This window comes from Oreochromis niloticus, linkage group LG11 (assembly GCF_001858045.2).
Source record: "Oreochromis niloticus isolate F11D_XX linkage group LG11, O_niloticus_UMD_NMBU, whole genome shotgun sequence".
Classification (NCBI taxonomy): Eukaryota; Metazoa; Chordata; class Actinopteri; order Cichliformes; family Cichlidae; genus Oreochromis; species Oreochromis niloticus.
This window is the reverse complement of record NC_031976.2, coordinates 18,967,484-18,990,182: the sequence shown is the minus strand read 5'-3', so window position 1 is coordinate 18,990,182 and position 22,699 is coordinate 18,967,484. Positions and strand designations below refer to the sequence as shown.

The 22,699-nt window shown below is 42.4% G+C and overlaps 1 protein-coding gene across 4 annotated transcripts in view; it reads right to left on the bottom strand.

The window, feature by feature from the left end:
- Positions 1–1,991: 1,991 nt before the first annotated feature.
- Positions 1,992–22,699, bottom strand: part of nbeal2 (neurobeachin-like 2) — a 33,941-nt gene continuing 13,233 nt past the window's right edge. For 3 of the 4 annotated variants that reach the window (XM_005472410.4, XM_013276992.3, XM_013276991.3), the window contains 41 exons: positions 22,437–22,556; positions 22,004–22,334; positions 21,664–21,746; positions 21,466–21,558; positions 21,085–21,256; positions 19,733–19,866; positions 17,778–17,937; positions 17,347–17,449; positions 16,955–17,105; positions 16,562–16,717; positions 16,281–16,440; positions 15,699–15,787; positions 14,871–15,584; positions 14,553–14,737; positions 14,237–14,393; positions 13,037–13,180; positions 12,051–12,374; positions 10,108–10,257; positions 9,866–10,023; positions 9,637–9,761; positions 9,432–9,549; positions 9,171–9,328; positions 8,924–9,057; positions 8,662–8,769; positions 8,474–8,569; positions 8,221–8,345; positions 7,947–8,087; positions 7,729–7,859; positions 7,350–7,459; positions 7,119–7,236; positions 6,910–7,007; positions 6,687–6,800; positions 6,495–6,578; positions 6,271–6,380; positions 5,433–5,605; positions 5,254–5,348; positions 5,019–5,135; positions 4,334–4,495; positions 4,087–4,235; positions 3,838–3,973; positions 1,992–3,683 (listed from right to left, as the gene is read on the bottom strand). In XM_005472410.4, coding sequence (XP_005472467.1) covers positions 3,576–3,683; positions 3,838–3,973; positions 4,087–4,235; positions 4,334–4,495; positions 5,019–5,135; positions 5,254–5,348; positions 5,433–5,605; positions 6,271–6,380; positions 6,495–6,578; positions 6,687–6,800; positions 6,910–7,007; positions 7,119–7,236; positions 7,350–7,459; positions 7,729–7,859; positions 7,947–8,087; positions 8,221–8,345; positions 8,474–8,569; positions 8,662–8,769; positions 8,924–9,057; positions 9,171–9,328; positions 9,432–9,549; positions 9,637–9,761; positions 9,866–10,023; positions 10,108–10,257; positions 12,051–12,374; positions 13,037–13,180; positions 14,237–14,393; positions 14,553–14,737; positions 14,871–15,584; positions 15,699–15,787; positions 16,281–16,440; positions 16,562–16,717; positions 16,955–17,105; positions 17,347–17,449; positions 17,778–17,937; positions 19,733–19,866; positions 21,085–21,256; positions 21,466–21,558; positions 21,664–21,746; positions 22,004–22,334; positions 22,437–22,556 — 6,294 coding nt within the window. In that variant the 3' untranslated portion in view covers positions 1,992–3,575. The remainder of the gene's footprint in view (positions 3,684–3,837; positions 3,974–4,086; positions 4,236–4,333; positions 4,496–5,018; positions 5,136–5,253; positions 5,349–5,432; positions 5,606–6,270; positions 6,381–6,494; positions 6,579–6,686; positions 6,801–6,909; positions 7,008–7,118; positions 7,237–7,349; positions 7,460–7,728; positions 7,860–7,946; positions 8,088–8,220; positions 8,346–8,473; positions 8,570–8,661; positions 8,770–8,923; positions 9,058–9,170; positions 9,329–9,431; positions 9,550–9,636; positions 9,762–9,865; positions 10,024–10,107; positions 10,258–12,050; positions 12,375–13,036; positions 13,181–14,236; positions 14,394–14,552; positions 14,738–14,870; positions 15,585–15,698; positions 15,788–16,280; positions 16,441–16,561; positions 16,718–16,954; positions 17,106–17,346; positions 17,450–17,777; positions 17,938–19,732; positions 19,867–21,084; positions 21,257–21,465; positions 21,559–21,663; positions 21,747–22,003; positions 22,335–22,436; positions 22,557–22,699) is intronic. The other variant, XM_005472411.4, reaches the window with a different exon arrangement.

Here is a 22,699-nt window from a genome sequence, read left to right as displayed (position 1 = left end):
CCTGCCGAGGGATAAGAGGAGACTGAGGATGTTCCTCCTCTGATAACATGCCAAAAAATATTTGAGGCAAGCAGGGATCTACTTTGCGTTCATTCATAACAACTGACAAAGTCTCCGCACTGCAAAAACCTCGATCTGTCTGAGGAATTCTTTTTCAGTTTTAAGTCTATATTTTAAACATGTCTTTTCTTTTTATTCACCCTATTAAATCTACTTTCGGCTGCATGTTTGAGTTGGCAGGGTAAAAAAAGCACAAAAAAAACAATACGCCGGATGCCCTGCCTGACGCAAACCTCGGGATCTGCGTCTCCTTCCAGGACTGAACCAGGGAACTTTAGTTTGTTAGGTGAATGTGTAAACCACCACAACACAGAGCTAGTATTGCCCTGCAAAATCAAGTAGATTTTTATCTTCTATGAGGCACTATGAGAATGTGAATCAAATAAGCGCTCTTAAAAATACATGCATTGTTATATAACGCAATACGAAGAAAAAAAAAGTTTATTTCAAGACTGATTTAAAAATAAATAATGTAAGCAAGTTTGTAGTTACAGCAGACAAATCTGCCTCACCATGAAAACAAGCCTAAAAGTTTATTTTTATGGGGAACAGGTTCCAATAAGATTATCTTACTGGAACTAAAGAAAAAAAGTTTTGTTTTGGTTTGGTTTTTTTAGGATTCAGTAACCATCCTTCAAAGCAAGTTTTATCATAAATCAGAAAAATAAACAGTCTCCATCAATGTTTTCCCCCCTTCACTTGTCTGCATCATCTGGCTGTAGGAGCACAAACTGCTTATCAGAGTTTGTTTGCAGTTATACATGACTGGGAATGATAAGGAAGTTATAAAAAGGAAAGAAAATGAAGTTTTTCACCACAGGCCAAGGTGAAATGGACCAGTGGAGGAAAAAAAAAGAAGAGGAGGAGGACGCGGGGGATGGGATCTGAGGTCGTTTGAGCGAGGACTATTTGAGAGTTGTTGCGGTTCTTGGCAGGGACACATTAAACAACACCAAAACTGCAGCATATCATGAAATCCATCCCCTCCGCCTGCCCTCAGGTCTGGAGAGGTCAGACGGAGATGCTGGCAGCAACTGGGAGCGAGGTGTTAATCCCTCCCTCCATTGTCGGAGGGACCACATCAGAGCGACTGCACCCTCCTACTACACTTCCCTTATTCACTGTGCTGTGGTTTGTATTTCACTGGAGGTCCACAGGTCAGTTTTACCACCCACCTCCCCCCTCCCCGCTCCCAACCCTACTGAATTGTACCTCATAGAGGCGTTTATGGGGAGGCTGACAGGATGTTCGGCCCACCAGGAGATCAAAGTCACTTGAAGTAAATGCGCTCTTGCTTGCTGTGACCTTTTCAACTGTTTTAGGGTTAACATCACAGACGCATGCAAGGCTGGGATTATGGAGGAGCTGGATGAGCTACATTGTGGCAGCAGATCAGTTTCCTTCCTCCTGGGGTTCACAAACACACACACATACAAACACACAATCAGAGCTCATTTTTCAGCCCTATCATCTGATCAACCTCAGGTGACAGGGCTGTTGTTTCACTGAAAATAAGACGATTGAAAGTAAGCATCGGGAAGGAGCATTACAACTTCTCACACTGAGAGCAAACAGAAACAATAATGTCTTTAAAGTTACAAGGAGCTGGACGTTTCGTTTACTAGAGCAATGCCACTACTTAATAACAGTGGGAAAGAGAAATGGATCAAGTCCTACTGCAACACAGTGCTGACTTTCACACGTGGCGTTTCTTACGGATCACTTTGAATCTGAATGATTTCAACACCAAAATTAAAATGCATAAAATACAGCACGACTCAAAAGTGCTTTAGATGGAGGATCGTGACTGCAATGACTGTGAAGACGTGCATCTAAAACTGATGAATTCAAAGTCTCTGAGAGTTACTGCATAGTTGTGTGAAATAATGCATTCGCCCTGGTTAGAGCAAAACATCATAAACTGATATCAGTATTTGCAAGACATGTGTTTTATTCACAGACTGTCTCAGCAATGCACAGCTTATAAATTTATCCTTATGTAACTGCTGCGTAAATATGATTTTTAGACAGTCTGAACCCATTGAATCAAACAGTGGAGAAAAAAGGTTGAAATGAGAAGTAAACATTTCATTTCAAATATAGTTTCCTTTATATTTCTTATGCATTTATTCAGAGAATCTCTGACAACTAGTCATTTTATGTGTGCAACATATTATGGGTATTGCTTTCACCCAGATAGTTCCCTTTGTCTTTCTCCCATTAATGACACTGCAAAACATCGACTTTGTTCCAACCGCAGTATTACAAAAAAAAAAAAGAAAGAAAGAAAAAAGAAAAAGGAAAAAAAAAAAGCTGGCAGGAAGTGAATTCCTCTAAAACTCACTGACAGACTTTCTACACACATGTTTCAGATGTTCTCAGTACTTCAGTACTTCATAAGCGGTTTTACAATACCAGCACAGTCAACAGTTCATCGAATCCGCGTCTGAGTCACAGTGGAGTAGAAAAGTGTGTTCAAAATGGATCAGCAGGGACAACAAATCTGACATATAGTGATTTTAGATTCAGTGTTTATACAAGGCCTTAGATGAAAAAGGCACTTTTGAGCTCAAATAAAACAGGAATACAGTCATATGGTGAACAGAGTAGCAACAAAACCATTCCAGAAGAATTTATAAAAGCCTTAACGCTATTATGAATAAGGCAACAGAAGGCCCTGCATTTGAGGTTCATTGCATCCAAGCTCCACATAGTTAAAAAATGAATATACTTCACATACTTGACCATTAAAGCAGTTATTGCTTTAATTGTAACAGTCTTACATTACCTAGAGCCTTAAGGAATGCAGAGATTATAAAATGTGGTATCCTGGTGTATTTCTGGTGCAAGGATAAGGATCTTTCAACCACTAAACATTATAAAACGGCATTAAGTACACTAGTCTTGTTACCCCGTGTCTCTCTTTACAAAATCCGACCTTTTGTGGTATTACCAGTATTGCAATTTGGGAATCTCAAGCAACATCTACTGTAGTTGTTTTTCAAGTTTTCAGGAGTTTTAAGAAGTTGCCATTGCCAAAGAACGGCTTTGGGACATTCAACAGTACAGGGATTGTAGCTGTGTCTCCGACAATAAAGGAGAAAAACATGGAGCCCGGGGAGTTCACAGCACGACTCGTCTTTGCGTCTGAGGCTGAATGTGGATCAGAGTGAGTCAGTCCCCTGAAATATGACTCAGAGCATAGACAGTTCGACAGCAGTCCACAACCCCAAACGCGGTGCTCTTCTCCATACACAAAACAAGGCCACTCTTTGGAATGATGCTGATTAAAAACAGTGTAACCATCAATGAAATATGCAATAAAATATAAAACCATTTAAGAGTAGAAAGTGCTCAGTGTATAGTTGCTCTCTCAGAGAGATAAGTGGCTGGCTGGAGAGCATAGTTTACTATTCTTTACAGTTTGTAAAGGACAGGAGGCTTTGTTGAGTCTCGCGAGCGCGTGACGATGCATCCTAGAGAGACCTCAGGGTTCCTCCCGACTGTCGCTCGTCTCATTTGCCAGCATTCTCTGTGGGATTGTACTCAGTTTCACCTGACGACACCTGAGAGATGCGGCGCGTGGAGCCCCACAGGCGACGGGAGAATTGTCCTGAGCGAACCTGAAAGGAGGAGGGTCAGCACGTTAATCTTCACTTCTAAAGAGGCTCGATTATCATAAGAAAAACCTTGTTTTCAGCAAATATTTAGCATACAAGAGCCTCCTTCCCACACCCCCACTCTCTCACATCTGACAGTTACCACTCCTGCTCTCACCTCCTCTGGTTTCCCAGCCCCCACCACAATTAACTTCCCGTCTTCTAGTCCCACTAGGATGTGGCTGCACTCTTTGGTGACAGACACACTTCTCACAGTGACTCTCAAAGCCAGGGGTGTCACCAAAGCATCCAGGCTGCAAAAGAGGGAAGAGTTAGAACCAAACATTTTTTGCTCTGAAGTTTTGTGCAAACGCTATAAATTAGCAGCCTTTGAATTAACATTGCACTGGGTTCTTTATCTCTTTACCTGTATAAGTCCCGAATGTGGAGGTTGCCTTGCATAGTTCCCAGGATGACATATTCAGACACCAGGTGGAGTGCAGTCACCTGCTCCTCCATGGTGAAAGAAGACAGCAGACAGCCGTTCACTGAGTAAACATGAATGGAGTACTTGCCCTGCAGGAATAAGCAGTATTTGGATAGTGACATAAGCGGAAAGAAAAAAGGAGCCGTACATTCAAATGCATTAGAAAATATATGTTTACTGGACATGCCTTCCTGTTGGAGCGTTCCTCCAGAGACGTCTGTACCACAATGTGGCCTTCCATTCCCACCTGTAGCCCGGAGATTTGGGCGGGTATGCAGCTTTCGTTAGGGGGCCGCAATGTTCGCAGGAACTGGCCTCGTCGGACTGTGTGCACTATCACAGTTCCATCCTGGCACACAGGAAGCACAAGCAGAGCTTCATTAAAGATCCAACAGCACTTCAAGCTTAAACCTGTCATCTTGTCATCCTGCGAGTTGACAACTCTTGGCATAAGAAGTCAAATTTAAGTTCCTATAATAAGAGCTGAGAATTACAGACCTGAATTTTCTGTTTGCCCCCTGAGGATTTGATGCTATTTATTTATATAAAAGTTTTAGGGGCAGCTAGGCGTGACACCTTCTGTGCACTCTACTCAAAAAAACTGAGTATTTTCAGAAGTGAGAACACATCTGAAGCATACTATCTTCTGTTGTATGCTACATGTGCAAAAGATCAACACTGGGTCGCAGCCTGGCTTGATTTTCTCAACGTTGCCTGGACTTCATGTGTGAAACAGATCTAGATAATTTAATAATGAGGTACTTTGGAGATTTAAAAAAATCGCTGACATAACATCTTTAAATTTCTCTCTTAAATAGCAGAATAAGTACTTGTATTTCATCTTTAACACGTCTAAGTTTAACATCTCTGACCTTTGATCCTGAGACAGCCATGTCCAGTTCAGTGCTGATGGCCACACAGGTTACCTCCTGGTCATGCCCACAGAGAATCTGTACTGGCCGGGAAGACAAGCCGCTGGAGAAACCACCCTGAATGACAAGAAAAAAGAGAGAATCTTTGCATGAAGGCTTCATTTTGACCACAGCTGCTTCTTAGTGCAATTTACAACTGTTGCATGTGAGTAAGGCTAAACGTAAAGATGATCACCTGCTGTAGAACCTGCCACACTATACATGATGTGTCCCTAGAACCAGAGATGAGGTAGATGCCACAGAGATCCAGAGCCAAGCAAGTAACAACGTCTGCGAAGAACACACAGAAATATAGATAAATGCGCAACAATACAAAATACAAATATTCCTTTAAGACAGATAATCAGAACTCACCGACGTGCCGGCAGATCCTTCCAACCAGCTTGCCTTTCGCCAGCTGGGTGACGCGGAGACTGCAATCCCAGTGTCCCCCGCTGAACAGCAGGCGACCATCGTTTGACACGACCAGCACCTGAGCGCTGATGTCGACCCCAGGAGCGAAAGGTCCGCTCAAGAAACGCTGAGTTCTGGGACACAAAGCGGGATCGGAAAAGATCAAAGCGACTTCGAAACAAACAACAAGAGCGAGCTGTGGCCTAAATGCGGAAGATTTATAATGTGCCATAAAACTGTCACGACTTCTGCAGATTACAACCTGCGTGAAAGAAAATGTTCAAATGGTTTTTATCGTTATTTATTTCCTGTTTCCTGATCCATGGAAACGATAAGCTGAAAACAAGATCCAGAAAAGCAAATTTCAGCAAATTAAAAAGAACTCTGAATCATCACGGACGAGGACAGACAGATGTTATGCTTCCATCCAGCTGTCAGGAATTTTCTTTATCCTGGGAAATGCTGCAATGAAAAAAGAGGTTTTGAACTCATTGGAGTGCAAAACATTTAAATTTGAGCACAAAGTACCCAAAGTAATCTTGTCACTGTTTCTGTAGAGTCAGATAAGGATCCCGTACTTCAGAGGTTCTTCTCAGAAAAGAAAAGGAAAAACATCTGCAGGGTAGTGTGATTTCTTCTGCCATCAGCTTTTAAATAGAGCTCTTTTACTGCTTGCCACACCTGCCTCTAGAGTCCTGCAATTGGGCCCTTATCAGGACATTATTACGTGTAATTTACGAACACTTTTCTCCCTGGAAAATGGAGTTCCCATGGGTGTATTATTTGTGAAGGCACTCACTTAGGATTATTCATCGTGGGGTCTTTAGAGAAGGTGAAGTAGTTGGCGATGTTTTTGTCGTACGGCAGCCAGTTGTGTGTCCCTATCAACCCGTTGGAACTGACGGTCACCTACAGAGGAAAAATCATCTTAATGCAAAAGTTACACCAGCCTCTCCTCTACTATCTAACACGAATGTCTTACTGTTGCTACTGCCTGGGTTTAGTTATGAATTTGGTCCTTACCAGTATATCTGAGCCCTGGGTGATGGAGCGGGTCTGGGTCTTTGGTACTACAGCTTGGATCACAGGAAAGCCATCACTTACCACCTGAGGCACACACAAAAGCACACGTATAAACACATGCACATACACAAACATGACTTAATTTTCATTATTTGAGTTGAGGAATGAGTTTAAAAGGATTTTAGGCCGTACCTCCTTAAATGGCCGGAGTTTTTGGATATGTTCAAAGATATTCAGGGGGAGAGTGTCCAGACGGGCCTGCCGCCTTGATGCGTTCTCAGCTGACATGCGAGGAGGATGAGGCTCCTGATTGGACACAAATGTGTTATAACACTGCCGCTGTTTTGTTTTTTTTTTAACAAAAAGTCAGATTATTATTTATCTTGAAAAAAGCTGTGAAATATTTTGAGTGTACCTTAAGGAGCTGACAAGGTGTCTGCCCAAAGTTGCTGATGATGCCTTCCAAGGCCTTGCGCTCATTCTCATTGGCTATTGCATCCAGATCTACTGCACCTGCACAGAGGTCAAGAAAAATGTAAGAAAGAGCCACAACCAAGAAAACAGAATAACAATTAATGCCGAGTAAAGTTTCCTTTTTTTCCCTGTTGTTTATTCTAGCCTTACCCTCATAAGTACAGTAGTAGAAGACATTGAGGGCATTCACTGCCTCCTCGCCTCTCTGCTTATAACCAAAGATCAGGTCAATCCACTCATGGAGGTGATTGGACACGTACTCAGACTCCTAGAGTTTAAGATAAAAGAAATTACCTTCTTTAGCAGTTTCCTTAACAAAATATTCTCACAAGTAAATGCATGAGTAAGTTTTAGAGACACAGGATGTTTGTGTTGACTCACCAGGGCTTTCTTGTGTTTTCTGATAAAGTCTTCCCTTGATGTGGCCCAGCGAGGCAGCACAACATCTGTCACTGGCTCCTGAGATATCTGTAACTGGCCTAGGTCAAAGCCTATAACAGTCATGCAGCAGCTCCGAGTTAATATTTTTAATCTTTAAGCATTTATTTGACAATATAAATGTGACAATAATTCACATTCACATCACACACACACAAAATTTGCTTTAAAAAAATAAAAATAAAATATATATATATATATATATATATATATATATATATATATATATATATATACATACATATACATATATATACATATACATATACATATATATACATATACATATACATATACATATATATATATGAGCACTCTTTACCGTTCATATTCTGCAGGAATTCCGGGAAGTAAAAGAACTCGGGGATGAGCTCTTTGACATCAGCTGGACTCTCCATGCGAGCCTGCCAGGCTGCTGCCACCGAGTGGAACTGTCTGTCAGCGCAGTCAAACCTAAACAGTGGCAACAAAGACCAGTATGAGAAAACAAGATTCCAGGAAACTCAAGAAACTCCTGAACTAATCAGCACTCCCACCCACTTTCCACTCTGTAGCTGGATATGCAGGGTGGTGAATGGCTCCATGCGGATCATGTAGTGCATGACTCCTGCTGCATTAGAGTAGTGTGTGCCATAGTGGAATTTGTCAATGGTGCCTGTTGGGTCCTCAAAGCTCTCATATCTAAAGAACAAAGAAAAATATTTCCACAAATTATTTATATTATCGATTCAGGTGGTAACACGGGAACTGCTTCAAGACCTTTGATGGTCTGAGACCGTTCATTTAGAGCAAACACACACTGTAATATACCCACTTCTCTCTGACATTCTGTGCATGACGTGGGTTGACCACACCGATGGGTTTGGATAAATCCCTGAACACTGCAGGGTCCTCCAGATCCAGAACAGTAGAGGTGTAGTCGCACAAGACCCAGGGAAACTGAAGAGAAACAAAAACACACAACTCACTGTAGCATTTGCTCACACTGAAAGTGCAAACTCTTTGGTGATAGCACTGACAGCAGATACAAGTGCCAAACCGCGTCAGGATGAATGCACCACACTTACCACAGGATACTGCGACAGGTCGTTGTAAGTGCGTCCAGCAATGGTGTTCAGTTGCATCAAATACTCAAAATTGGAGATCTCTCTGCATACCCATTTCTGTTAACATCAATATTGGACTGGTCAGAAACATGAACATGACTGATGATCTTTGTCTGAAGAATGTCTGAAGAAATGATATGAATTAAGACCTGTGTGAGCCCAGATGCCTTCAGCAGCTCTTGGGGAGAGCGGGAGCCAAAGTAAAACAGGTTTGGAGGCCGCAGACCGAGTATCCTAGAATAGACTTTGTTTCGTACCTGAAAGGTGAGAGATTGAGAATCTTAGAGCGCACAGAAGCCACAGTTTCATAACTTCAAAAGCACAGACTTCACTGAAACTAAACAGCAGAAGCTCTTTAGTTTCAATTATGGCTGCAGCTTCCTGAGGAGTTCAATTTAAGTCAGGCGTCACCTTCTTTTTGAAGTTGATGAAGTAGTGAGCCTGGTCGATGAAGAAAAGCTCCAATGCAGACCTTCGCAGGTTGTAGCGCCTCAAATGAACCTCTCTGAGCTGTGACAGAGGTCTCTTGAAATCAAACCCAATTCCTGGGGGGGGGGCACATTTATAAGTCACCTCATCTAGGACATTTTGAAGAATGATAAGACCTAATAAGGTGCTTTGTTTTGGGGGGTTTTTCACAGTGGCAAAGATTTCTCACCCTCCTCTGTCTCCTCTTTCTCACTGCTGCCGTCATAGAAGTACAAGTGATGTGTGGTAACCTCCAGACGACCGGGAACAACTGCCACGATGGTGATGAGCTCACAGTCTTCAGACAGAACCAGCTTTTCTTTCTGGCTCTCGTCTTCTCCCTCCGCCCTGCAAGCATTGAAAAAAGTACAGCTTCAGTGGATGTCTGTACTTTACATGTTTTAATACTGAAACCTGCTGCAGCAGGTGGCATTAGCTCTGCAGAACTCACGTCTTATCCCAAAAGAGAAGGTCCTCTTCTCCTAACTGATCGTCCTCCATGTCGCTTACTTTCGCTTCCTTAGCAACAGCCAGTGGGAGGGGTTCGGAGCCACGGGGGCTTTCAGCTCCTGATAATCACAGAAATATGGCAACGTGGTCAGTGCAGCTTTGTACTTTGAGAAAAAACACTCACGTGCTTACAATCTGTGGCATACCCATGTTATCCCGCAGGGCGCTGGCCTCGCTGTGTGGATCGTAGTTATAGTTGGGCACAAGTTTGAGGCGCATCTTTGAATAAGTCTCTGCATTGGACAATTTCCATTTTACTTCTGGCTGAACTCTGGAATCAAAGACAAAAGTACACATCAGCACAGTAACAACTTAGTCTTAAAAATCCAGAGCTAAACATAATATCTTGATCAGAGCTGAGAGAAGCTGTCGTACCTGTTGGCCCATGCTCCTCTCTCACAGGTCAAAAGCCTGCGGAGAGACTTCCAGTGCAGCCACACCACCCCCTGCTGGCTGGAGCTCTGCTTCTGCCAAATGAGGTACCTGTTGTTCTCAGTCCTCGCTCGCTTCATGTAGGGATCCACTATGGCCTCCTGTTTTTACAGGCACATGCATGAAGTAAATGATGGGAAACTGTATTTCGGCAGTTTGCAGTGTGAAGGTCGTAAGGTCTTAACCTGAAATTTGGATTTGCTGTCAGATCTTTCTTTTTCCTGTTTAAAGGCTGTACTCATCAGGTCATCGAAGCACGAGTTCCAGAAATTGGACATGATGTCATGGCTCCTCCCAAATGTGTCCAGCTCGTACTGCTCCATGGTGGGCTGAACCTAGAGGCACATTTGAAGTAAGTATAATGTGTTTATAAAGCACATTTAAACGCAGCTTAAACAGAACAAAAGCCGTCTCTGTACTACAAAAGGCTCTGAAGCCAGACGGAAAGGATTCCAATATGCTATAAGATAGGACAAAAACACTCTGGGCCGCAGCATGTTTAAAACACAGAGAGACAGTGTCAGAGTTTATGCAGAAATTAATGATACTCTGGTATTGTCTCCCAGCTCGGACACTGTTTTTGAACTGGTTAATAAAAGCAAATAAACTGATTTCACATGGTCACACAGATTTTTGAGCCAGCACACTGGTCATCTTTGAAAAGTCAAAAATGAATCAAGCTAACACTCAGTCATTCAAACTAAATATCAAATATCATTCCAATTAAAGAGCTTGCACATTAACCATGACAGGAACATAAAAAATCATTTTGGTCATTCAGTAAAAGGACTAGATGTTACAATCCCTGATTCATTGCTTTAAATGGAGAAAATCTTGTTATGAGGAAAGGCAGCCCAGAAACTTTACCAGCGGCACACATCGTTGTGTGCCTCGACCTTCGGTCTTGGCAAAAGCTTTACCAAAGCTAATCTGCCATTTTTCCTTAGTTAGGTTTAGGGATTAGAGATCGGATCTACATTATCGTATTAAAATTTGGGACACATCGTCAGTAGTGGACCTTGGATTCATCGGGCCTTTCGCCCGTTATCACTAGACACCCTCATCCAAGGAGGCCCTGCCAGGGTTGATCAGGCCCCGGAGTGTGTCGCTGGTTTATGTTAAATTGTTATTTCTTCTTTCTTCTGTTTAGTTTTCTATACTTTATTTTCTTCTATCTATTCTCCCAGCTCGGACACTGTTTTTGAACTGGTTAATAAAAGCAAATAAGCAATCTGATTTCATTTTTGAGCCAGCACACTGGTCATCTTTGAGAAGTCAAAAATTAATCAAGGTAACACTCAGTCATTCAAACTAAATATCAAATATCATTCCAGTTAAAGAGCTTGCACATTAACCATGACAGGAACATAAAAAATCATTTTGGTCAGGACCAATATTGTTTTATTTAGGGCAGCTGTGGCATAAACCTTATGTCGTCTGGTGGTCTAATAAACCCGTTAAGCACTGCGTATTGAGATTCTTACTGCTTTAACGCTAAATGCTAAAACTGTAAGCACATTTACAACAAACTGTTCTAAAAATAAACTGAAAACACACTAAGAAAGACGGTATGTGATCGCTTTCTGCATGAAAAAAGCGCCCTGGAAGTTTCATGTTAGCCAAAGTTATGCCATACTGGTTAATGTATTGCGGGATCCGTATACATAAGTAATCTAAACGAAACAGATTTATGAACACGCACTGTCACGCAGCACAATGATAAATCAATGCTGAGCTCAGTGTGGAGTGTGTCTGTTTGGCATCAGTTCATGAAATATTTAAGGTGCGAGTACAAGCATAAACTAAGCTCTGCCTAAAATACCAGGCAACATTAGGGAGTTTAAGATTGTCTTTTCATTTTTCTAAACTTGTGATAGCTTTTCTTTTCTTTTTTTTTAAACTTTGCATTAGATTTCCCAGTTACCCACGGGGAGGTAACTGGTAAAGCCTGAAAATAAAACCGCAAATATTCCTAACGTACACAAACCTGACAAAGAACAGAGGCAGCCGTATCAGAGAGTGCACGCTTTATTAAACGTGCTTAGTGAGGAGAACAAGTTCTCGAGACTCCCTAAACAAAAGATAAATGGCATCTATTTTTAAATGCCCCATTTCAGCTGACACTGACCTGCTGCTGGTAAAAGCCTTGCCACTCCAGTGTTTGACAATAAGCCTTCAGGTCCTGGGCGAAGGTGGTGCTGCCGTTGGTGATGGGCAGGTTGGGCAGGAGCTTCTGGAGGTTGACGGGGTCGGCGTGCTGGTCAAGTAGCGTACGCACGATGGGCACAAGGTGGGAAAAAGTCTCTGGCTGTCCGTAGTTGGTGTTGTCCATTGCACCACCAGGCCACAAGGGGGAACCGATCCGCCCCAACAAGAAGCACACCTCTTCCCAGCTCAGGCAGAGCACAGTCTGAAGAAGGCTGTGGAGCTTAAGATAGGCCATCTCACTCACCTGATGAGGGGAAACAGGCACATAAATCTCAGAAAGAAAAAAATAACACTAATTTATTATTATAGACACTGATATAACACACAAAAAAATGTATTTAATTGAGAAGTTAAAAAGAAACTGGTTTAAAAGTCCCTCAAAGTCACACTTACGTACATAGTTTGAGCAAATATCCATGGCTACCTCCAAACACCTGATTTATTTTAATTTCTTTAACAGACCCAAAGTTGTGATGTATGTCAAAGTGCAATTAAGTTAATATATCTTTAAAGTGACAAAAGGGGGAGTTGCACTACTTAGGAGATGAATGAAACCAGCAGCATGTAATGGAAAGCCTTATGGTCAGTTCATTTAACACTGCCCTCTCTATCCTACAGCGAGAACAGCCACAACAGCCGTCATAACTCAGAGAGAAGCTGCCCTTTCATACAGAACACTCCCTAAAAAGTATGACTGCAATGTCTTTGAACAGAAAGCCATAGAAGGCCTGGTATTTAAAAACTATCTTTATCTGGGTTCACTTATCATGTTAGGGACTGTAAACCTTTACAGTTCTGCAAAATTCAATGTTGCAGGTGTTTGTGTTGTGAAAGACATGCATGGTGAAAAGTATTTGACATATTTGGTTGGTGCACTGGGTAGGTTGAGTCGTGGTTGCAGCTGACCGTCGGGTGCTGCTGTTGGATATATCCGGTGATGATACGCAGGCCGATCTGGGCCATTTCCTTCAGTTCAGTGTTTCCCGGGCTTCCTGGGGTGCTATGCCAGGCGTTTAACTTGTCCAGCAGGTTCACCACCCCTTCAAAGATCTGCAACAGAACAACAACATCTGTCAACAAAGAACTCAAGACAAAGCCTAGACCTGTTTCCACACCTTGCAGCATCTATAAAAATCCAAAGCCATTCAGTACAGCCTGACTTGAAAGGTTATTCAAATGCAAACTTCACACCCAACCATGCCTCTCCACCCTTCAGTAGAGCAAGGTCCACATTTAGTACATGGACTGGTTCTTATATAGTACTTTTCGAGTTTTCAGGCAAAGTCTGAGAATCTTTTTTGGAAACACTGATTTACTTTCTCACTGAGCGTTAAATGAGAAAATCAATGGCTAACATAGCTGCATCGCAAGATAATAAAATCTCCCTTTAAAACAACAAAGGGTCAGTCATGACTCAGCATGGTGTCAGAGCAGGCTTTCTACCAATCACAGCCGTTCCTTGCTTGCTCTATCTACAAAGCAAGGTGTTTTGGGGTAAGCTACTGTGTATCCCTGTTTGATTCTGATGGGAGATGAGCACCTTGCACAGGAGTTGAGAAACACATTATACAGTACTTTGTATAAAGGATCATGAAGGTGGAACCCATTTACAAATTTTATGACCATTTCTTGGTCTTGGAGCAGTCACAGAAGCTGCCAGGCCACCTTTTTCCAAAAACCCCGTGCTAAGCTAAGCTAACATTACTGTCTGTACTAGCTTGAATTTTATTTTGAAATTCAACTAACAAATCATAGAAAGAGATTAAAATAAGCCACAATCATGAGGATATTCAGTAAGCTGATTATACTTAAATTGAGTACTTGTGCTTTGTGTTTAAAACTGAAGAATTTGGACTGATAAAGAGGATAAAATGTGACATTATTTGGGCTACAAATTGGCAGGTTTTATTAAGACCATATTTTTTCTTGGTGTATTGATTTATTTTGCTTATAGAACCATAAAATATTTAATCAAACTTTGTCATCAACTTTCTTTTGTCTTTGGTGTTTTTCACTTATGAGAGGTAAATACAGGCTTTCATTAATCCAACACTTGTGAAAATCCCATATTGAATGAGTTGCTGTTACATGAATCAGCTAATATACCTTTTCACTCCACAGCGCGTGGTTGTTTGTACCCTCTGCAAACAGGAAGTCCTGCAGCAGCCTGAGGAGCCGAACGAGACTGGGACAGAAAGGCAGGAACGCTCCCTGGGCGTCCCTCAGGTCTGACAGTGATGACTCCAGCATCATCTCCAACAAGCTGATGCACAAAGCAGCAAACAGACTTTGAATAATTCACCGCATAACACGACTCTGCTTCTAGATATTTGTAATAAGGTTATACAGATGAAGGAGTGGTTTCGTTTGTTTTTTCAGCTACACTCCTGGTGCGTTTGTTCTCCAAGTCCGCGTAACTAACCTCCGTTTGATGTCATCGGGAGGGCGGACCAGCTGGCAGGAGGAGCCCAGTTTGGTGAGAACAGAAAATACCTGTCCTCGCTCTCTCCACACCACATCTTCCGCCCCCTCCGCTCCGCTGCCGCTCCACAGGACGGAGAACACAATGTTGGTTAGCAGGTTGCACAGCTCCTCCTCAGGGGTCTGCTGCAGTGTGAACAACAGCTGTTAAATGGAGCTCAACAAAATCTCATCAGATATCATAGACAAGGAACGAGATTTCAAAGCCTGGATTTAAATGCTAATAGCAATGAAACCCGCATTAGGGGAGCAGGCATACCTGTGGGTTGGACGTGTTGGAGATCGTGTCTCCAGTAGGAGGATCGGTCCCATAGCTGGTGTCATCCAGCACATTGGACAAACTGGAGCTCTTCCTTGGTCTGAGCGGTGGGAATGGTTTGTAGTGCTCTAGAGGGGATGGTGTGTTGGTCAGACTACCAGCAGGTGTGTGTGTGCCAGTCTCTCCCACACCTGGCAAATCCAAATCAAAAGGTGATGTACCGAAGGGGGAGAGCGGATGGTAGTCCCTTCCCTCTTCTTCATGGTGAGACGAGGCGATGTCAACCGGATTGGAGGTAGAGGATGAGTGGCTCCCCTGATCCACCGAGTCAAACGACTTGAAATGCAGGGAGTCTGTGAAGTTTTTCAGCGGGCCTCCGCCTCCACTGGGAGGCGACTGCGATAAATCCGAGAAACCCTCAGAGATGTCCCGCTGTCCACCTTCATCCTCCTCGTCCTCATCCTCGATGTCCTGCGAGGTGCGGTAGTTCATGAAAATGTCTGTGCGTGTGTCTTCTATGACCATGGATTGCTCTCTGCGCAGAGGCGGCCGGTAGTTTGGTTCTGCTGGAGTGTGGTTGCTGGAGTCGGCAATGGTGGCGGCGTGGGCCTCATAGGACTCTTTCACATAGAGTTTGGTGAGAACATCCTGCCAGCCAGGCTGCTTCGCAAGCTGTTTCACGTAATCCTCATTGGAGTAGATCAGATGGAAGAGCTGGGGTAAAACAGAACAAGAGCTTTTCATTACTGAGAATACATTTTTTGGAGGGATAGGAGAAAAAACACAAAAGCCAGTTTTATAAGAGCATGACTTCTTAAGTAGACTGACCTTGCGACAGACGTCCAGCCGGACAGTAAGTTCAGCTCGATGGGACAGGCAGGCCACAGCCAGGAGGTCTCTAAAACTAGGACTGGCATCTGTGGAGCACCAGTTAATTCATCGGTTTCATCATTTCAAGCTTGCTTTAATGGAAGGAAGTTATTGCTGTTTATTCAGTTTGTTTGGTTAGTCGAGTCAAGGCCGGGGTAGGCAATATCTTTTCAGCATCACTTTCAAACAGAAACCTGCAATAATTTTTCAGCATATTGTATCTGAGAAGATCTGGGAGACATGAAAAAGCAAGCTAGGAGAGTTGGGAGAGAGTTTCTTTTTTGGACTTCTGCCTGTTGCTCTTTTAGTCTTACATACATTTATGAACCTTTTGTGAAACATTCAATTTAATTCACTATTTTGTCATTATCAGAAACTTTTATAACTAATATTATATTATTTTCTCAAAGCATTACAAAAAACAGGACTGACCACTACACTTGATTTTGGGCTAAAGTGCAGCTTTCTTATCTGAACATCACATAAATGTGTTTTGTCATCCATTTTATCACAAAAGGAAAACTCTTGTTTTTATATTACCTGTAGCGAGAACCTGCTCGTACAGACACCGGACAGTGGTCATGGTTACGGGAATGTTATCAAGATAGCAAACAAGGCCACGATAGCCAAAATCCTTCAGTTTAATGCGATGCTTGTTGCGCTCCGACACTCGCTCGCTCTTGAGGATCTTGTACAGAACCTAGAGGGTAACCACAGGGAAACTTTGAGAATCCCATTTTCACAGTTTACAGTACAATGGACATATCTGCTGTGTAATAAATTGCAATATGTTAAGCAGAGGTCCGGTGACTTGATCTCACCCTGAAGACCCTCTCTCTGGCCTCATCCCCAAAGCTTGGATTGAGCAGCAAACTGTACAGCTGCTCCACGCCCCACTCCAGCAGCACTGTCTGCACCTGCTCGCGAGGAGGGCTGCTCCTCAAGAGCTCATACAGCACATCCAAGGCCTTCACCACCTGAGTGAGAGAGACACGGGAAAGATGTGAAGGAGGAGGTTGATAAAGAGCCAAGAAATGTGGATTAGGGAGGGTAAAGTTTGAAGTTGCACGAAGAGCATTTCGAAAAGTGCAGAGATGCCAAAACAAGATATAAAGAAAAAGAGATTAGGAGTAAAATATTACACGGAAAAGGTCAAATGATAGCGATTTTAAACTCCCGAAATAAAAACAGCTGTAAAACATGCGAGTTATTACCTGCTGCTCCTCTCCTACAGTCAGAATGTAGGCAAGGACGCTGTGAAGCTCCTCTTGTGTAGGAGACTTAAGAAAATCTTTCAGCAAGGCGAAGAGAGAGGTTTGAATCGTCTGCTTCTCATCAGACAGAGAGCTGCCGTCTTTCTCCACACTGTGACCAAAGATATTTAAATGAATTCTCATCTGAGGACCAACGTTTTGGTATCAAAGGGGAGTGAACAAAACATGGATATTTACAATAACTTGATAAGAGTGATGAGTATTTTCAGTGATTTTTGAATATTTTTGAAATTTCCCCCTTGTGGGACTAATAAAGGTATATCAATCAATCAATATCAATCAATCAATCATTATCCTAATGTGACCGTTCATCATCGTAACAGAAGGTTTACCTGTAGTACGTTCGAACGGTATCCAGTATGTACTGAACGCCGTACTTCCTCCTCATCCGCTGCTTGCTTTTGTTTATCACAGTCTGCAGGTATTGTATGTGTGCTTCGGGAGACAAAGAATACTTTTGTCATCTTCTTTCAGGCTGACATTTAGAAATGTCAAACTAACATGCAAGATTGTGGTGAAGAGGAGCAGCAATTTATAACACGGGGCATTGAAGTAGTGCGTCAGTCACCGATTCACTTTTAACCCGTCCCACAGCCTGAACTTGAGACTTTAATGTATTCAGCCCCCACTCTGTTGTGCTTTAACCCTTCTCCTTCTCCTCCCACCATGTGCATATGTATAAAAAGGGGCACAAAAAGCTTCGGCAGACATTAAAAGGTTCACAGGTGCATTACTCCACAACAAGGGGCTGCTTGTGGCTTACCCAGACAAACAGCAAAGTGGCTTTTGGTCCAGATGCGGAAATTAAAGAGCAGGTGCTGGTAGAGATGCTGTAAGAGCAGACTGTTGCCCTCACTGACAACCTGCTCCAGCAGCAGCTGACATGCCATTAAAACATTCATGTCCATCATACTGCCTGAAACCTGCAGAAGAAACAAGCAGATAGAGGTTTGTATTAAAGTCCAGTTTGCTTTCATTTATCTGGATTTTTGGGAATGAAGCCCTGTTTAAATAACACAAGACGAAGAAGAAAACGAAGACGAAGAAGACGAAGACGAAGAAGAAGAAAGAGGAGGAGGAGGAGGAGGATTGAACACATTAATAATATACATTTAAACATGCACTCACTGGCCACTTTATTAATTACTCCCGATTGTTAATGCAAGCATTTCAACCAGCCAATCACATGCCAGCAACTTAATGCATTTATACAAGTAGGAATGGTCAAGATGTCTAACTTGATTTAAGAAACTTTGAATGATACATGACTAAGAAAAGGAAACCGAGGCTACGATTTGCACAGGCTCACTAAAACTGGACAACAGCCTACCTGTAATGTTGCTGACCATGTCAATCCTTTCATGACCACAGTGTACCCATCTTTTGATGGCTGCTTCCATCAGGATAACATGCCATCTAACAAAATCTCAAATCAAACTGCTTTCTTGGGCATGACAACGAGCTCATTGTACTCAGACGGCCTCCACAGTCACCTGATCTCACCTCTGTCATGCGGTGGAACGGGATTGTCACATCATGGACGCGCAACCAACAAATCTGCAGCAACTGTGTGATACTATCATGTCAACAAAGACCAACATATCTGTGGAATTCCAGCAGCTTGTTGAATCTATGCCACAAAGAATTAAGGCAAAAGGGACTCCAACCAGTAATAGGAAGGTGTGCCTAATGAAGTGGCTGGTTAGTGTATATGGCCAAGATGGCACTGAATGCGACACCTAGCTAGGTGCATTGAAGAATTACATCTGAGAATACTGTATGATGATGTCAAGTTCAGAGCTGAAACATACAGGAAGTTATCACTGACCCGAAGAAGAAAAAACACTACTGTGGCTGCTGAATCACGACTATTGTAACTCTGAAACACACCACATTAATCAGTGTTTTTAAAAAAAAGCAAAAAAAAAAAAAAGCTGTATTGTGTGATGCAAGACAATGGATGTTTTTGTTTAGCCCTTTTCAAACATGTAACATCGGGGGCTTTATCTGTTATTCAGACATAGATTCACCCTCATTGTAGCTTCATTCAGACACTTCCTCAAAAGTATGTGTGACACAGTACATTTGCAACATGTGGCACATCAAACGACATATAATGCACCAGGATAGAGCTTTTTACCCATATGCCACTACACTTTATAAAATATGCCACATCCTGTATGTACTTGTGCATCCATACATACTTCAGTAGAACAAACTAAATAAACTATAGCTTATACACTCTTAGTCTGTGCAAAAGTTCACCTGTGTAAAGTTAAACACAAGAAGACTGTTCAAAATATTTAAAGCAGGAGATTCTGAGACTTTAGCAACACATGACACATGAGGCTAATGTTTCCCATGTCAGTGTGAAGAAAAAGTAAACACTACTTTGTCCTTAGATATCACTCAAAAAAAAAAAAAACCCCTTCCTGCAATTCAGCACTTTCTCAGGTCGTACAGCTGCTATCACCACTCTCATTCAAAGAGTGACTGTGCAGTCTAGCAAACTCCATACATTCCCCCCACATAATCATTTGATGCTGTCATTCTGAGAGAACCGCTGCTGTTTCGACAACACTAGACCCGTTTATTACACGGTGATTACGCTGCATCAATACAATGGAAAAGGTCAGATATTCACTTTCAGATGATAATCAGTTCTTCTCTCATTTAGATCCCACTCGATGGAATGGGTAGGATGTGAGGGGAGCTTACTTTGCTGAGCATGGCTCCTATGATGCTCGGGCCGTGGCAGTGCAAGAGGCTCTCTTGATTAACGGGGTGTTGGCGAATCAAGTTTTTCACCATCAGCAGGAACGCGGCGATGCTGTTTCTCTCTAGTCTGCCCTCTGTGAGAAGAAAAATAGGGCAAATCATTTTTTCCGGTGTTACCGGCAGTCATCATTTCGCATTACCAGGCACTTTATTGACATTTTCTAATCTCAGGATGAGTCATCAGACATATGTCAGATTATATGTTTCATTTTGTTACATTTTTTCCAGTCTTAGGTGAACTGACCTACTGACTTCTCATCATTATGCCCACATAGATTCTGACATTTAACCTATTAGCATTGATTGCACAATGCTTATTGTTTGTCTGCAACTTCCTGCTTGTCATTGCATCATGCACTACATCTAAGCTCTAATTTACTACTAGTCAGGATGTCACTTAGAGATTAGATTTAAACTAAATTCAACAGGAAATAATGAATATTTGTGATACTAATTTTGAAAACTATAAACATGCAGTGCTTTCCGACCAGTATACATGCAGTGTATGCAGACATGCTGACAGCTTGGTTTAATTTACTAAAGTTTAAAAAGATTACAGATGCTACCTCAGTACAGTGAATCTAAATGTTATTTCATTCTCACATTAGTTAAAAGCTACATTTAAAGTATTTTAATAGAAATACATAGTTGCAGGATCATATTGTGGCTTTTCAAGGCACAGAAAGTAGCTCCAGTAAAAGTGTACTATATGGAGTGTATGTAAGTACTGGGCCACCTACAGGAGCTGCTTGGCCATGGAAACCCATGCTACAAAGCTGCCGGCACACAGTTTTTATGCTGATGTTAATACCAGAGGAGATTTAGAAATCTGCAGTTATTGAGTTTACAGAGAATTGGCAACATTTATGCACTCAGTGACACCCGTCTGTAACTTTACATGGTCTGAAACTTCGTGGATGAGTTGCTGTGTTTCCTAAACACTTCTACTTTCAAATAAATAATAACGCCAGGAGGGCAGACATTTTATAAACTGAATTGTTGCAATGCTGGGATCTTATTACACAGTGCCACTCTAGTCAGTGTGATCTTTCCAACGACTCATTCTTTCACAAATATGGCAGACTGCATAGGTAAGTTTTGATTTTCTTGAGAACAGCAATGGAAGACCAAAAGCAGATATCTCAAAACCTGGGCAAACAAATCGAAGACTATCTATATGCTACTAGAGATTTGTGAGATTCATTTTGGCGAACCAGCTATTTGATTGTATGCTATAGCCGCATATAATACACAGAGCAGTAAAAAATTTAATTAACTCAAGATGAACTGACCTGCAGATTTGTTCAGCGGCAGCAGCATTGCAGCAGGGCCTCTGGGGGAAGTGAGTTCTGGCCCCAGCAAGTCTGAGATCTCCTGACCTCCATTGTAAACTTGTTCAGCCTCACACACCTGCTCAAGCAGGGGCAGCAAAACCCCCATACCACCAACCACGTTTATAACATCCTGCAGGGACAAAACAAAATAAATCACAATCATAAAAAAAAGGAAAAAGAAAATCAAACCCTGACAAAAATAGCATGGTGCAGTGCTCAGTGCATTATTAGTACAGTATAGATAAGAGTTAAGGTAGTTATAACACTTCTTACTTGCCATAAATGTGAGATACAGTTTCAAAATCAATACAATATATTTTAAAATGCTTCATATCTAACCTTGATGTCCCAGTTTACTACCCTGTGTCCTGTAAGCCTGCCATCATAATGGTGATTGGGTGCCAGGTCCAGACATATCTGATTTTTAAAGGCCTGAAGAAAACATACACACACATGCATGAACAGGAATAATCTGTACTGTTTATAATTCGCCCGATAAAAGCACTGTAGTGCAATATGAACGTTTCAGTGAGCTACCTGTGGAGTGTAGTACAGCAGCAGTTTGCTATTGAGTTCAGACAGCTCTCCTTCCACTTTGAATAAGGACACGTGATTGGGGCCTGTGATGAAGAGTAGAAAGCAATGTAGGTCATGAAATATGCAAACATCGCTCGGTGCACATGTAAAAAAGCTACTCTTGTTTTCAGTGTGCGCAGGACTAATCTTTCAGCAACACGCCTGAAAGACTGTGATTTTTCTTTACTGCTGGTTTCCTGAATATTTGATTGTATGTTGAATTCTGGCAGAGGTGAATCCTAAAATCCACTAATGCTCAAAGTGATTAAGAACATTTTGCACCATAGCAAAAGGTGCCTACCTGCAGCATGTAGAGCTCTTGTTTGGGTTTGCTGCAGAGCTTCGTGGCAGATGAAGGCAGTGCCTAGGAGCCCATCCAGGGATGTGGGTGTCCCCCACTCTGTGTCCTGCAGTCCTGCTGGGATTGTGTGCACTGGGGAGTCTCCTATAGACGCCCAGCGGCCACCCGCAAAGGAAGCTGGGAAGGATTGGGAACGGATGAGGGAGGGGGCATGGGAGGGGAAGGCAAACTCAGGTGACGGAGTGGAGGAAAATGACATGGGCAGGTTAGGAGAGGTGGTGGTGGTAGTGGTCCGATGGCCTGCAGAGCCGATGCAGCAGGATGTAAAAGGCTTCAGGATCAGGTTCGGGTGGGGTACAAAGAGAAGGAATTAGAATGATAAAGAGGAACTCCTCTGTAATAATAGAATGCATGCGATGCTAGTTTCAGTTACCTCACTGAAAGATGGAAAGCGAAGCTGTGCGGTTTTACGCAGCTCCCCGTCGATGTAGATAGTGACCAAATTCTGACCAAAAGGACGGCGGCCTGGGATGTGAACTATGGCCACTGAATGCTGTGCAGAGCAAACACACGGGTTGACGGTGAAAAAATGCCATGCTAAAAGTTTGATTACTACAAAGGTGTACATTGTGAACATTAGTTCAAACTTCACAGCAACTTTATTCTCAAGAAAAAAAACTCAATTTATTACATCAC